This window comes from Orcinus orca, chromosome 1 (genome assembly GCF_937001465.1).
Source record: "Orcinus orca chromosome 1, mOrcOrc1.1, whole genome shotgun sequence".
In the NCBI taxonomy this organism is placed as follows: domain Eukaryota; kingdom Metazoa; phylum Chordata; class Mammalia; order Artiodactyla; family Delphinidae; genus Orcinus; species Orcinus orca.
The window spans coordinates 170,017,991-170,033,898 of record NC_064559.1 but is presented as its reverse complement, the minus strand read 5'-3'; the positions used below and the strand labels follow the sequence as shown (position 1 = coordinate 170,033,898).

At 38.2% G+C, this 15,908-nt stretch overlaps 1 protein-coding gene across 5 annotated transcripts in view; it reads right to left on the bottom strand.

The window, feature by feature from the left end:
* Positions 1–15,908, bottom strand: part of EPS15 (epidermal growth factor receptor pathway substrate 15) — a 162,216-nt gene that overhangs the window by 78,909 nt on the left and 67,399 nt on the right. For all 5 annotated transcript variants that reach the window (XM_033435540.2, XM_049700072.1, XM_033435542.2 and 2 more), the window contains 2 exons: positions 15,114–15,270; positions 10,793–10,878 (listed from right to left, as the gene is read on the bottom strand). In XM_033435540.2, coding sequence (XP_033291431.1) covers positions 10,793–10,878; positions 15,114–15,270 — 243 coding nt within the window. The remainder of the gene's footprint in view (positions 1–10,792; positions 10,879–15,113; positions 15,271–15,908) is intronic.

Here is a 15,908-nt window from a genome sequence, read left to right as displayed (position 1 = left end):
CGCAACTACTGAGCCGGCGTGCTGCAACTACTGAAGCCCTCGTGCCGAAAGCCCTTGTGCCGAAAGCCCATGCTCTGCAGCAAGAGAAGCCACTGTAATGAGGAGCCCCCACCCTGCAACGAAGAGTAGCCCCTGCTCGCCACAACTAGAGAAAGCCCATGGGCAGTAACCAACACCTAATGCAGCCAAAAAATTTTAAAAAAAAAAAAAGATCACACTAAAATGTGGTGAGTACTATTATAAAGGAATAAAGACTGTAAGTAGAAAGGAAAGAGGAACTAGCAATCAAGGTTTCAGGGAAGGTTTGACAAAGGAGATGATATTTAAGCTGGGCCTTAAAGCAGGAATAAAACTTTACAAGGTAAAAGGTGTGCTCAGGCAAAGGGGAAGAGTAGGATCAGAGGCACAGAAGAATAAAGACTGGTGGCACGTTGAGCTGAGAGGTAATAAGCCCACCCACCATATGGCTAGAGAGGAGGAATGAAACTGAAATGGTCGATCAGAGCACTATGCTGAACACTGAGAGAGAGTACAAGAGCAAACACATGGTATCTGTTCTAGGAGCTTTGCAGCAAGGGTCCCCAGCCCCCAGGCCACGGACTAGTACTGGTCTGTAGCCTGTTAGGAAACAGGCTGCACAGCAGGAGGTGAGCGGCAGGCAAGCCAGTGAACCTTCATCTGTATTTCCAGCTGCTCCCCATCGCTTGCATTACCGCCTGAGCTCCGCCTCCTGTCAGATCAGCGGCTGCGTTAGGATCTCATAGGAGCGCAAACCCTACTGTGAACTGCACATGTGAGGGATCTAGGTTGCACGCTCCTTATGAGAATCTAATGCCTGATGATCTGAGGTGGAGCTGAGGTGGTGATGCTAGCACTGGGGAGCGGCTGCAAATACAGATTATCATTAGCAGAGGGTCTGACTGCACAGAGACCATAATAAATCGTTTGAAGACTCATATCAAAACCCTATCAGTGGGGCTTCCCTGGTGGCGCAGTGGTTGAGAGTCCGCCTGCTGATGCAGGGGATGCGGGTTCATGCCCCGGTCCGGGAAGGTCCCATATGCCGTGGAGCGGCTGGGCCCGTGAGCCATGGCCGCTAAGCCCGTGCGTCCGGAGCCTGCCTGTGCTCCGCAACGGGAGAGGCCACAACAGTGAGAAGCCCGCACACCACAAAAAACAAAAAAACAAAAAAACACAAAAAAAAACCGTATCAGTGAGGGGGAACTGACAATTAAGCTGCATGTGGTAGCAGGTTTTATAGTGGCAAGTGAGTTGATGTACTTCAATTGTACAGCTGCATGTGGTAGCAGGCTTTAAGTCAGAATCTGACACTGATTTTAGTCCGCACGTGGCCCGCCCATTATTTATTTATTTATTTATTTATTTATTTTTGCGGTATGTGGGCCTCTCACTGTTGTGGCCTCTCCCGTTGCGGAGCACAGGCTCCGGACGCGCAGGCTCAGCAGCCATGGCTCACGGGCCCAGCCGCTCCGCGGCATGTGGGATCTTCCCGGACCGGGGCACGAACCCGTGTCCCCTGCATCGGCAGGCGGACTCTCAACCACTGCGCCACCAGGGAAGCCCCCCGCCCATTATTTTATTTACCACTTCCTTCCATCTGCACCTCTTTCCCGCACTGCACACTTGTCTCGGTCACAGTTGTGGTAAGCCCACAAGCTAACCCTAGCCAAAATGAGTAAAAAACAAATGTCACTAGAGAGCTTCTTTGAAAAGGGGGAAAGGCCCAATGATGAAACAGCAGAAAACTCTAAGACTACCAACAAAAAGAAAACTGTATTTAAAAGAAAACACCAAGAATCCTACTTAAATTACGGGTTCACTGCAACAGGTGATTGACATTCTCCAAGCCCACTTTGTATAATATGTGGCAACCGATTATCCAACGCAGCCATGAAACCTTCAAAACTGCTTTGCCACATGGAGAACAAGCACCCTGTATTAAAAAACAAGCCTTTGGAGTTTTTCAAAAGGAAAAAATGTGAACACAAAAAACAGAAGCAATTATTGAAGGCCACCACTTCATCAAATGTGTCTGCATTGACAGCATCGTTCTTAGTGGCTAACTGCATTGCTAAAGCTAAGAAGCCCTTTACTATTGGTGAAGAGTTGATCCTGCCTGCTGCTAAGGACATTTGTCATGAACTTTTCGGAGAGGCTGCAGTTCAAAAGGTGGCACGTGTTCCTCTTTCAGCTAGCACCCTAACTAGACAAACTGATGAAATACCAGAGGATATTAAGGCACAATCGTTAGAGAGGATTAATGAGTCACTGTGGTACACAATCCAGATTGACGAGTCTACCGATGTTGACAACAAGGCAACAATGCTTGTTTTTGTGTGATATATTTTTCAGGAGGATGCACATGAGGATACGTTATGTACACTTTTGTTGCCAACCAACACCACAGCTGCAGAACTATTCAAGTCTTTGAATGATTACTTATCAGGAAAACTGAATGGGTCATTTTGTGTCAGTATATGCATGGGCAGAGCGGCTGCCATGATTGGACGGCCTTCTGGTTTCACTACTCGGGTCAAAGAGGTCGTTTCTGAAGGTGAGTCTACGCACTCTGTCATCCATAGAGAAACACTGGGTAGCAGAAAAATGTCACCTGAGCTTAACAGTGTTTTGCAGGATATCATTAAAATTATCAACCAAAGTAAAGTACATGCCCTTAACTCACGTTTGTTCGCACAGCTCTGCAAGATGGACGCAGAGCACACACGTCTTCTCTTATACACAGAAGTGAGATGGCTTTCTAAAGGCAGATCACTGGCCAGAGCTTTTGAGTTAAGAGAGCTGCTCCAGAGATTTCTTTTAGAAAAACAGTCACCACTGGAAGCACATTTCAGTGCCACAGAATGGATCACAAAACTTGCTTACGTGTGACATACTCAACCTGCTCAACAAACTCAATCTGTCACTTCAGGGGAGAACAACAACTGTGTTCAAGTTGGCAGAAAAAGAGGCTACATTCAAAGCCAAACTTGAATTATGGGGGCGACAAGTGAACACTGGGATTTTTGACATGTTTCAAACATTGGCAGAGATTTTGAAAGAGACTGAGCCAGGGCCTTCTTTCTCCCAGCTGGTGCGTGATCACCTATCCCAGCTTTCAAAAGAGTTTGAGCATTACTTCCCAACCACAAAAGACCCCCAAACTGGGAAGGAATGGATCTGCAACCCATTTGTGAATAAACCAGGTGAATCGACTTTGTCCGTGCTAGAAGAGGATCAACTGGTTGAGATCACAAATGACGGTAGCCTTAAAAGTATGTTTGAGACAACTTCAAATCTCCATATGTTCTGGATGAAAGCTAAGGCGGAATATCCTGAGATTGCCACAAAAAGCACTGAAAAGGCTGCTTCCATTTCCAACACCCTATCTTTGTGAAGCAGGGTTTTCTGCAGTGACAGCAGCCAAAACGAGATTACGGAGTAGACTGGACATAAGCAACACACGTCGGGTGTCACTGTCTCCCGTCACCCCTAGATGGGACCATCTAGTTGCAGGAAAACAAGCTCAGAGATCTCACTGATTCTGCATTATGTTGAGTTGTATAATTATTTCCTTACATATTATAATGTAATAATAATAGAAATAAAGTACACAATAAATGTAATGCACTTGAATCATTCCAAAACCATCCCCCCTAACCCCCCACCCTGGGTCCGTGGAAAAACTGTCTTCCACAAAACCCGGTCCCTGGTGCCAAAAAGGCTGGGGACTGCTGCTTTACATTATCAAAGTGGGAGATGATCCTACTTTATTGTGGGAAGTAGCTAAGACAGAAGAATGGTCAGGATGCCAAGAGAGCACCGCAAAGGAAGAGATTTTACGCCATACTCAGGAAAGTGAACTGAGGTAAGGGCTAAAACTAGACAGAAAAAGCAGAAAGGACAGGACAGATTTCAACAACACTGAACAAATTATTTTCTTTATATATCTATTATGTAAGCTATATATATTGTATCTATTACATAAGCTAAGCAGTAGGGATTAACAGTGAGCAAGCAAATAGTCCCTATGATTAAGAAGTACATAGTCTAGTGAGATATCCAAATAAAACAGACAATTATGCTATGACAAGTGTAAATTTTAAAAACTATGTAAGATAGGCTCTTAAATAAGATTTGATAGGTATGAGGGTTGGGAAGGGGAAGGCTTCCAGAGGAAATAACATCTAAGGTGAGATCTGAAGGATGAGGAGTTGATCAGGCAAAGGAGATGAAGAGCTAGGAATGATTTCAAGAAGCATCTCAAAAACAGAAGAATAAAAATGAGAAGAAAAATCTCAGGTTTCTAGCTTGAGTGACAATAAATGGTGATGTCACTGAGAAAGGGAAATAAAAGAGACAAGGACAGTGGTCAGGGGAAAATTAGGAAGTCAGGTCCTACTGAACATTCAGATGAAAACACTAGTTGGGCAATGAAAAATGTAGGTGTTCAGCTCAGGTGAGAGATCCAGGTATTTGATAAGATTATTTTAAAACCACTGCTTTCCCTTAAGTTAAAAATATTATACTAATTTAATCTGATCTATATAATTAAATCCCTATATAACAAATGTTGAAGGAATCATATAAAAAATTTAAAGAGACAAATGACAGAAAGTCATCCTGCCTCAAGCTCCCAATGTCCTATATTTTCAACTAGAAACAATTTGGTGAACTAGGGAAGAAAACATCTCATTTTCTGACTGATAACAAAGAACATTCTTTACCCAACCAACTCTTGAGGTTATATATAGTTTTTTATATCTCCATTGATTTTCAACGCTCAGAACAAATTATTATTCTAAGAAACATTCCTGGGGCTTCCCTGGTGGCAGAGTGGTTAAGAATCCACCTGCCAATGCAGGGGACACGGGTTCAAGCCCTGGTCCGGGAAGAGCCCACATGCCACGGAGCAACTAAGCCTGTGCTCCACAACTACTGAGCCTGTGCTCTAGAGCCCGTGAGCCACAACTACTAAGCCCGCATGTCACAACTACTGAAGCCTGTGAGCTTAGAGCCCGCACACCACAACGAAGAGTAGCCCCTGCTTGCCGCAGCTAGAGAAAGCCCGCGTGCAGCAACGAAGACCCAACGCAGCCAAAAGTAAATAAGTAAATAAAATAAAATAAACATTCCTTTCTTCATTATGCTTTTCTGTGTTTTCCAAATTTTTATGAGTATGTATTATAACCATCACTGAGGGGGAAAAAGCAAATCTTGTAAAGCACCATATTCATTACATTCTCATTACAGTACCATATTATGTGCATCGTTTATTTGCAGGTTTGATCCCTGGACTAAAATTAAATATCTTCATCTGAAAACCAAACAAATAAGAAGGAGCTAATCTTCTGTCAGATGACAATTTAGTAAAAGCCACAAATAAAATGTTTAAATTCTTTTTTCCTATTTTGTAGTTACACACGTCACTGCCTGATATATTAATAAAAGACTTAAAGGCTAAAGAGTAATACCATTGCACAGAAAAAATAGTCATTCACAGTAACAAAAGCCAAGGTTTATAACGTAATGTGTTATAGACTTGGTGGTAGTGACTTAATACAACCATTTACAAAACTGAATTTTAACAACCATAATTTTAGCATGGGTAGATGAGCCTTATTATGACATTACTGAAGTTGACAGATGATGGAGGTTTGCCTACACTGTAGATTTGACCTAAAATAAAAGCCTAGGGAAAATATTTTCACAAGGGTCAAGTATAAACGTATTACACATTTATAAAATGTGACTACAATTTAAAACTTAATAAGGTTTTGAAGCACTATGATTTTCTTAATAAGACAGTCACAAAATGTTAGATTTTTTTTTATGTGTTTAGCTGTAATTCACTATATAAGACTGCCACTAGTACAACTTGACATTATGGTAACTAGAAGTTAGTGAAAGCTCAGTTTATCAAAATGTAACTAATACAGTAAGTCCCTTACATACGAACAAGTTCCATTCCGAGAGCACATACATTAAAGTCCAATTTGTTCGTAAGACCAACAAAGTTAGCCTAGGTACCCAACTAACACAATCGGTTATACAGTACTGTACTATAACAAGTTTATAATACTTTTCACACAAATAATACATAAAAAACAAAAAAAAACACGAAAAATAAAACATTTTTAATCTTACAGTACAGTACCTTGAAAAGTACAGTAGTACAACAGCTGGAATACAGGGGCTGTTGGCAGTACCAGCTACATCACTGCTGCTTTTACACTTGCTTCCAGACATCCTGGGCTTGAAGTAAAGATACTGTACTACTGTACTCTATAAGTACTGTAAAGTACACAAAAGCACAACCACTTGTAGAGGATGCACACACGTGTCAATGTACACCAGACACGTGAACTAACTTATGCGACTGGACATGTGAAGACATGTTCACATCTTTGAAAGTTCGCAACTTGAAGGTTCATATGTAGGGGACTTATTGTATTACAAGTGTTTGTATCAGCAAGAACATTTTATGTACGATGCTCTACTTCCTATTAAAACTCATTACGAAAACATTTCATGAGTAAAATAACTACTGTTGAAATCAAACAAGCCCTAGAATACTGGGGTATGTGTCTATTTTCATAGGCTTGAGAGGCACAGATGACAAGTATTTTCAAATCTAGATACTATTTTTTTAATTTATTTATTTATTTATTTATTTTTGGCTGTGTTGGGTCCTTGTTTCTGTGCAAGGATTTTTCTCTAGTTGCGGCGAGCGGGGGCCACTCTTCATCGTGGTGCGCGGGCCTCTCACTATCGCGGCCTCTCTTGTTGCGGAGCACAGGCTCCAGATGCGCAGGCTCAGTAGTTGTGGCTCACGGGCCTAGTTGCTCTGGGGCATGTGGGATCCTCCCAGACCAGGGCTCGAACCCGTGTCCCCTGCATTGGCAGGCAGATTCTCAACCACTGTGGCACCAGGGAAGCCCCAAATCTAGCTACTATTAAATGCACATTCTCATAAGGCAAGCAAAAATGCTAATGGACCATTATAGACCATATGAAATGAAGTCTATACACCATTATAGACTGAGTAATCAAATATTTACTTTTTTTTCAAACCAAAGTAAAAATGTTCTAAATCTTAATGAAAAGCTGTCTTATATAATAGAAAAAAATGTAGAACTAGAACTATACAACCAGGTTTGGGTGCCAGCCAGCACTTTTGCTGACCTGATGTATGACTTTGATTTTTTCCCCCACGAGTAAAAAAGAAATTGGATTATGTAATCTCCAAGGGTTTGTTTTCGTTTGTTTGTTTTTTGATTCCAATACTAAAAGCTTTATGTAATAGGCAAAGGCCAATTTTTGAGCTGGAAATAGACTTTGGTAGAATTCAGTAGAAGGCAGATAAGTCAAAACTAAACAATCCCGTTTAAAAAGGTGCCCAGACTAAGGTTACAAAATGTCAAGACATACTGTTCAAATTGGCAGATGATACTAAGGGCGATCACTGAAATTACTGTGGATTTGAAGCTATACTGCTTTCTATAGACATTTAGTCTCAGAATTCATTCCTCCTTCTGGCAGAATTTTCATGTGGGGATACCCCCTCCTCCATGTGGTCTCGGTGGCAAACTAGCCGCCCCCACCCCAACCCTGCAACCCAGGACAGAGCTCATGACAAATCAGCAAACAATACAACCTTGGCCACTGACTGTTTCAGTAGGTAGGACCCTAAACCAGTCCAATCAGATTGAATTTTAGGATTTGTTCAGGAACCGCCACAAGAGAGTAACTCCACTAGATCTGAAATAATAGGTACATGAGACTCAGATGTGCAATAACCCCCTTGACAACATAACAGGAAAGCCTATCTGAGAATGGAACCATGCAGTGGAAGTGGAAACAAGAAATGGAGAGAGCAAGAGAACTGATTATGTCATTTGATCTCCAGTACGAAGCTATGCTTTAAGCCATCCCTACCCCTAGGAGGTCTTAGTTCCACAAGTAAATAAATTCACTCTCACTTAGTCTGGGTTGAGTTCTTTCTTGCAACTGAAAAAAATCATAATTAAGTTTCTCTACAATAATCTCAATGTAGTCTCATGGATGAGGAAAGATCTTTCCCAAGTTCTTGCCATATAACCCAGCTAAATCATTTAATCCCCTTATGTCTCAGTATCATCAACAAAATAAAGTATCAGCCATTATCTGCTTTAAAGTGTTGTGAAGGTTAAAAAAAAATGTTTGTGTAAGTAAAATGATATTTAAATCCAATGCCCTGTAGATGGAAAAATGGTCTCACTTTTTAAAAAGTAATTTTAGGAGGTCATTTTTACAATGAGTATTACTATAAAAAGTTTCTAGGGAACAAGGGAATTAGGAAATACCAATAGGACCTGCTGTATTTAGATTCAAATCTAATTGTATGCAAGCCTGTTTCTACACAGTACGTGAGTATAAAAAAGAAACTCCAAATCAAGCAGTCCTGAGATTAGGTATTAGTTCTATTGCTTACAGGTTTGTATGACTTTGGGTAAAATAACCTCTCAAAGCATCTTAACTCTGTACCTATAAAACAGAACAGTAATATCTATCTCAAGTTACAAGGTTTTTGTGAGGATCAAATGAGATAACAAGTTATGAAAGCTCTTGGCATGGTGTCTGCATTTAACATACCTTCCATACAATGTATTAAATAATAATTTTTTCCTATTGTTATTCAAGTGCCTGAAGTTGGAGGAAAACTGTATTTCAGGGGAAAGGGAGGGGCAAATTAGGAGTTTGGGACTAACATATACACACTACTCTATATAAAATAGATAACCAACAAGCACCTACTATATACCACAGGGAACTACACTCAATATTTTGTAATAACCTATAAGGGAAAAGAATCTGAAAAAGAATAGGTATATATATGTATAACTGAACCACTTTGCTGTACACCTGAAACTAACACAACATTGTAAATCAACTATACTTCAACAAAAATAAATTTTTAAAAAACTTCAAAAAAAAAACTGTACTCCATTCATTCCAAGATATACTGATACCTATTTCATTGTCCAAAATCAAATAGTACCTTATAGTTGTTGGAATGCCATTGTTTATTTGGCAGTGGTTTTTTCTTTTTTCAGTGCTACATAATAGTGCATCCTGCAGTTAAAGGTTGCCTTAGATTTATTTATTACTTTTTTTAAACACATTATTGGAGAATAATTGCTTTACAATGGTGTGTTAGTTTGTGCTTTATAACAAAGTGAATCAGCCATACATATACATATATTCCCATATCTCCTCCCTCTTGTGTCTCCCTCCTACCCTCCCTATCCCACACCTCTAGGTGGTCACAATGCACCGAGCTGATCTCCCTGTGGCTGCTTCCCACTAGCTATCTATTTTACATTTAGTAGTGTATATATGTCCATGCCCATGCCACTCTCTCACTTCGTCCCAGCTTACCCTTCCCCCTCCCTGTGTCCTCAAGTACATTCTCTATGTCTGCATCTTTATTCCTGTACTGCTGGTAAGTTCTTCAGAACCCTTTTTTTTTTTTTAGATTCCATATATGTGTTAGCATACAGTATTTGTTTTTCTCTTTCTGACTTACTTCACTTTGTATGACAGACTCTAGGTCCATCCACCTCCCTACAAATAACTCAATTTTGTTCCGCCTTATGGCTGAGTAATATTCCATTGTATACATGTGCCACATCTTCTTTATCGATTCATCTGTCGATGGACATTTAGGTTGTTTCCATGTCCTGGCTATTGTAAACTGTGCTGCAGTAAACATTGTGGTACATGTCTCTTTTAGAATTATGGTTTTCTCAGGGTATATGCCCAGTAGCGGGATTGTTGGGTCATATGGTAGTTCTATTTTTAGTTTTTTAAGGAACCTCCGTACTGTTCTCCATAGTGGTTGTATCAATTTACATTCCTACCAATAGTGCAGGAGGGTTCCCTTTTCTTCACACCCTTTCCAGCATTTACTGTTTCTAGATTTTTTGATAATGGCCATTCTGACTAGTGTGAGGTGATACCTCATTGTAGTTTTTATGTGCATTTCTCTAATAATTAGTGATGCTGAGCATCTTTTCATGTGCCTCTTGGCCATCTGTATGTCTTCTTCGGTGAAATGCCTATTTAGGTCTTCTGCCCATTTTTTAACTGTACTGTTTGTTTCTTTGATATTGAGCTCCATGAGCTGTCTGTATATATCAGAAATTAATCCTTTGTCTGCTGCTTCGTTTGCAAATATTTTCTCCCATTCTGAGGGTTGTCTTTTCATCTTGTTTATGGTTTCCTTTGCTGTGCAAAAGCTTTTAAGTTTCATTAGGTCCCATTTGTTTATTTTTGTTTTTATTTTCATTACTCTAAGAGGTGGGTCAAAAAAGATCTTGCTGTGGTTTATGTCAGAGAGTTTTTCCTATGTTTTCCTCTATGAGTTTTATAGTGTCTGGTCTTACATTTAGGTCTTTAATCCATTTGGAGTTTATTTTTGTGTATGGTGTTAGGTAGTGTTCTAATTTCATTCTTTTACATGTAGCTGTCCAGTTTTCCCAGCACCATTTACTGAAGAGGCTGTCTTTTCTCCATTGTATGTTCTTGCTTCCTGTGTCATAAATTAGGTGACTATATATGCATGGGTTTATCTCTGGGCTTTCTATTTGCCTTAGATTTAATAAGGTACACCGATTCCCATTTTAAGAACCATAGTACTTAACCAAATAAAGTAGTACTTACCCAAGATATACATTAGAAACAGAGTGTGTGGATGTATTTATATAATCAGGTATAATTTTACTTTACATACCTCTGTAGGTCAACTATTTCATTGTTAAGGGTATCTAGCTCCTTAATAGCAGAGAAATCTGCGACAGGACTTGATCCTATGATGTTCTAAAAACAAAGAGTTCACAATTATAACATTATTACTATAAAATTCCATGCGGCAAAGCATTAAAAATGTTTAAAAGCACTATATGGATACATAATTTATGGTATTACTAACACTTTTAATTCACTTAAGAAAACCCTATCTAGTGCAATTTTACACACACACACACACACACACACACACACAGGCAGTTATATACTAAGACATTTTCCCTTAAACTCTCTAAAACCTGTTGTTCTGTAATATATACCACCACTTGAGATCCCAATGTCTTCGTCGTGTGATCTTAGCCTGTCTAGAATGTTGCAGTAAAGCAGATATCAGATTTATAAACTAATTCCTCCACTGAAGCATAAATTTCTTGGGGAGGTGAATTGTGATTTATTTGTATTTGTATTAAGTAAATGGTGGTTGATTTTATTTAATTCAAGAAGTATTTACTTTTATTAAATACTTTCAGTGTCTATTTAAAGTAAAACCAACCGCTCAGCATGTTCCATAGTAAATATTAATATCACCATACATGAAACTGTCTTATATGACATCCTTTACATATTGTTTTCTTTCAATAATGGAGGTATCAAAATTAGTCTCTGAATGGTATTTGTATTTAGAAAACCTAGCTGGGTTTATTCTGGGCTCTGCTGTTTTACTAGCTGCATGATCTTCACTGCAAAACAGGGAAATAATCTCTGCCCTGCCCTCTTTAAAAATTAAATAAATATTGCATATGAAGTCCCTCTACAAACTTTATGATATTTTATAAATGTAAGCTATTATTATACTTAACTTCCTCAACAGAATATGCTCTTGAAAGTTGGAAAGGCTCCCAATGACTTGCTTCCACCCTGGCTCAGTCCCCTTTGTGAACCATTTTTGATGCCTTATATAGCTGGCTGAAGTCAAGGCAAAAAGATAACTGCTCCTTCAAACACCTGACCTACACCCAACGCTACAACGAAACTGACAAATAACAGGATGATCATCATTAGGAAATGTTAAAACTGAGGCCTAAACATGTAAAACTAAGATATATTGAGGACCTTATTAGCAGAACATAAAACTTAGTATTATACTTATGTTGCTGTGAACTTAAGGTATGTCACCAACTTGCACAACAGAAGAAGAAACCTAAAAGTTCACAGTAACCTATCTGCTCACATTTATATAATGGTTTACAAATTTACTAAGTACTAATCTGAAAACTGGTCTGTAGGTAGGGCAGATATTATTATTAACCCCATTTTAGAGCTAAAGAAACATATTAAATGACTTGCTTAAAGTTGAACCCAGCTAGCTAATAGGCGATATTGATCAGGAGACTTCTAATCAAATTCAAGTGCTATTTCACATTATGCCCCTTGGCACCTGCATATTAAGATCATTTAGGTAAACGAAACCATTACCCTAAAAGCCAACTTGATAAACAGGTACATCAATAAAATGTGGCAAATAATTCCTTCTATATTTCTTTATGCTATACTGCATAACCGTCCTCATATGTTTTGTTTTGTTTTGTTTTGACTATCAATACCAAAACTCATCCGTTAGGATTCAATTAACGCTATTCTCAATTTTATATTAATTACAGATTTGTACCAAATATGCCTCTTACTATGTTTTACTATTATGTGTTTCACTGACACATAGACCCTTATCATTCTAAAAAGTCAGAAATTTTAAAGTGGGTTTCTGAATGTGACAAGTATTTACTAGGATTTTAACTCTGCCCAAACTTGACTTATGAGCTAATTAAGCCTGGCCAGACAATTTGAAAGGCGAACAAAATGAAAAATTAGCACTTAGTCTCACTTTTATCACCAAGAGTAACTTACATCCCATAAGTGCTACTGAGAAATTTGCTATCAGAGGTGCAAGCAAACCAAGAAACTCAGGACTCCCATACCTGTTCTGTCACTCTAACTCAAAAAAAGTGACTCACATTTGACAGTCTTTCCCTATTAAAAATATCATCAAATAAGAAGAGTGAGACAAATAAGTTTAATTTCAAACAAGTTATATGGTAATACCATAGATGACTCCAGAATGAAGATTAGTGTACTTAGTTGGTATTGATAAGTGTACTTGTGTCACTCTCAATTGCTGACACAAAAATTAAACTCCTGTTCTAGAGCAATAAAATAACATGCAATCAGGAAGCAAAGAAAAAGTTCGGCTAACAGTATATAAAGTATAAGAAGGGCATATGAAGAAAAATGTACCATGTCCCCTTCTTGCAAAATATTTTCTCTCACCCTGTTTTGTGTATTACACAAAAATTCCACTTCGGTGATTTTAAGTGGATCAGAGAGCTTAGGGAAGGCAAGTTAAAATGCACACAAGGACCAAGTGACAGACATGTGACAAAAGCATGCTGTTTAGCTATTTTCTCTGCATTAACTTTGAGGCATAAACAACCTCTAATTTCAAAATGTTATCTTGTAAACCAAAAACCGTAATGCTAAAAAAGGCATAAAGTAAAGCTCTAACCTTGAGAGAGTAGAGTTAAGAAACTGACAGTACAAGAAAGGCGAAAAGCAGAGTGCTGCAGAATGGAAAAAATAGTCCAAACTAGAAAAAACACAGAAAGGAAAGCAACATTCAAAAAAGGATTAGTCAAAGCTGCAAAAAAAATGCAGTTCTAAAAAAATTAGATTATAAAGAGAAAAGAGATTATTTGAAAGACAAAACAAATGCAAATTTTAATTTTTAAGGTTAAAATTTTTGGTTTATAGATAGGACAACAGTGATAAAATCCCATTTTAATGAATAATACTGATATCTGACATGGACATAAGTATCTATGCTCTAGTGAATGGACTTCAGTAAATCTACTTAATTGAAAATTCTGTATAGCAGATGCAACTCAAAGTGCCTACTAATGTTACAGAGACTTCAATGAACAAACAATTTGCTTCAGAAAGTTCTGCTGTATGTGTATTTTGTGTTGGTGGGAGACTCAGTGGGTATAAAATGAAGGCAGCAAGGAAAAAAAGCAGTCTACATATGTGAAAGAAGATGAAACAACACAGTGTTCCATAACTGAGCAGGGGGCATAAATACAAATTTGTAACCTTTATCTTTCTGGGTGGCATCACTTTTAGCCTTCTCTACAACTTAGGGAACCCACGTTCTACATCAAAAGAAATCTCAGAAATTCACAAAATGGTCCCCCCAAAACACTCACAAAGCAGATAAAATCAAGTAGTTACTTAATGTGAAAATAAGAATAAAAACTCTTATATGTAACTTCTATATTTAGTGGCTATAAATTTCCATTTAGTTGACTTAGGAAAAAAATCCAATTTTGACTGTTACTAGATTTGTTAAAATGGGATTTTTTTAACCTATGTGACAAAATTAATGCAAGACATTCTACTGACATTTTAAAGAGAACTCTCCTGATACCAAATATGTGACCACTCCTATATAGGTAACTCTGAAGAATCACCACATCCATGGTTACTTTGTAGGTCACAAGATACTTAAAGACACAAAGTATGGACGGCAAACAGCCACTAGAGCATGCAAGTCCTTTTAAAGCTCTATTATAAGGCCAAGATATTATAAACCACAATATTAGGAAGGGTTTCTAGATGAGAAGAGAAAAATCAAGGTACAGCATTACTGAAACATGTAGTTTTGAAAATTCCCACTGCTGGCCAGAACCAAAAGTAGCTAAAACCTGTTTCTAGCTGTTCAGATATGAAATTCGGTTGTATGCTCAGGAATAGAGGGTCATCTATATGGTGAAAACCACACAGACTTTTCCTCAACAAGTTTTTCTTTTCTTTTTTTTAATGTAAAATTGACAAAAAGCAATCATAATCTCCTAGATTTTGTTTTCAAATCTGTATTGTTTTCTCCAAGAGTGAATTATCAAATGAAATGCAGTAATTTAATTCTTATAGGTTTCATTTAAAATTTACACTCTATTCATAAAAATTAATTTACATATCCACGGGGGAAAAACAAGACCACATTTTCCAGTTTTAAGACTGGAAAGTATGGTTGTCATATGTGTAATGAATGGTGGGATAAATGAGCTGTAGCCCAAGGATATCATACAAGGTATTCCAACATATTCATAGGCACAAATTAAACCGTAAACAGTATACTGCTCTGTTTCTAGCCAGATACATTTTCTCCACTATTCCATACAAATCGATTCTGTCACCTGGCATAGCATTTGTTCTTTTCTGTTAATGCATTAAGGTTTTCTCTTAAGTTGTCTTACCTTTTGTAAAGTGGCCCTATCTGATGGTGGAATCATCTCAGGAGTAAGAATGTGAGGAGGATCGATGCCCTTTATTAACTTTTGATTGATTAAGTGAAAAGCCAAGGCAAACTGATCTTTTGAAAGCTTCCCACAGTCCTTTGTGTCACATAATGCCCTGTACAAATAAACAAAAAGAACAGTATGTAAATGTCACAATTACCATTCTAAAAATCCAGGGGAAAATTAATATGACTATGTAGCTTTGAAATAATCACCAGTTGAATTAAAAAATAAAGTCATACCAACTTATGGCTAGCCAAAAACTCACTAAAATGTTAGAAGAGAGTTATTGGCTAAAATGGTAAGAAAAAGAGACTGTTCACCTTGGTGCTGAGCAGGGTCCTCTAATTTGGGTTTGCTCTGTGCTTTCTTACCAATTTCCAGAACCGCTACGGAGTAAAAGCTGTGGTGGGCCAAAGAATTCCAACATTCTCTACTCCCAACATTTTCAACATTAAAACATGTTAAAAATGAAACCTAAGTTTCAATAAATTTGGTTCGTCAGTGGCATTAGAATGATTCTAAAACAAGCAAAATACTCCATGTCGGCTTGTTTCCTACAACTTTTGAAGTAGGAGGATGTCAGGATCACCATCAAAGAAAAATAACAGCTGCAAATGGAGATCACGTGTGGAGAGAAGGCAGCAATCTGGAAACCTTTACAAAAATCACTTGAAGAGAAACAGCAAATGTTTTATTCTATTTGCTTCCCCCCTCCCCCGCCTTTTGTTTTTAAGGTCAGCTTTCTAAAGT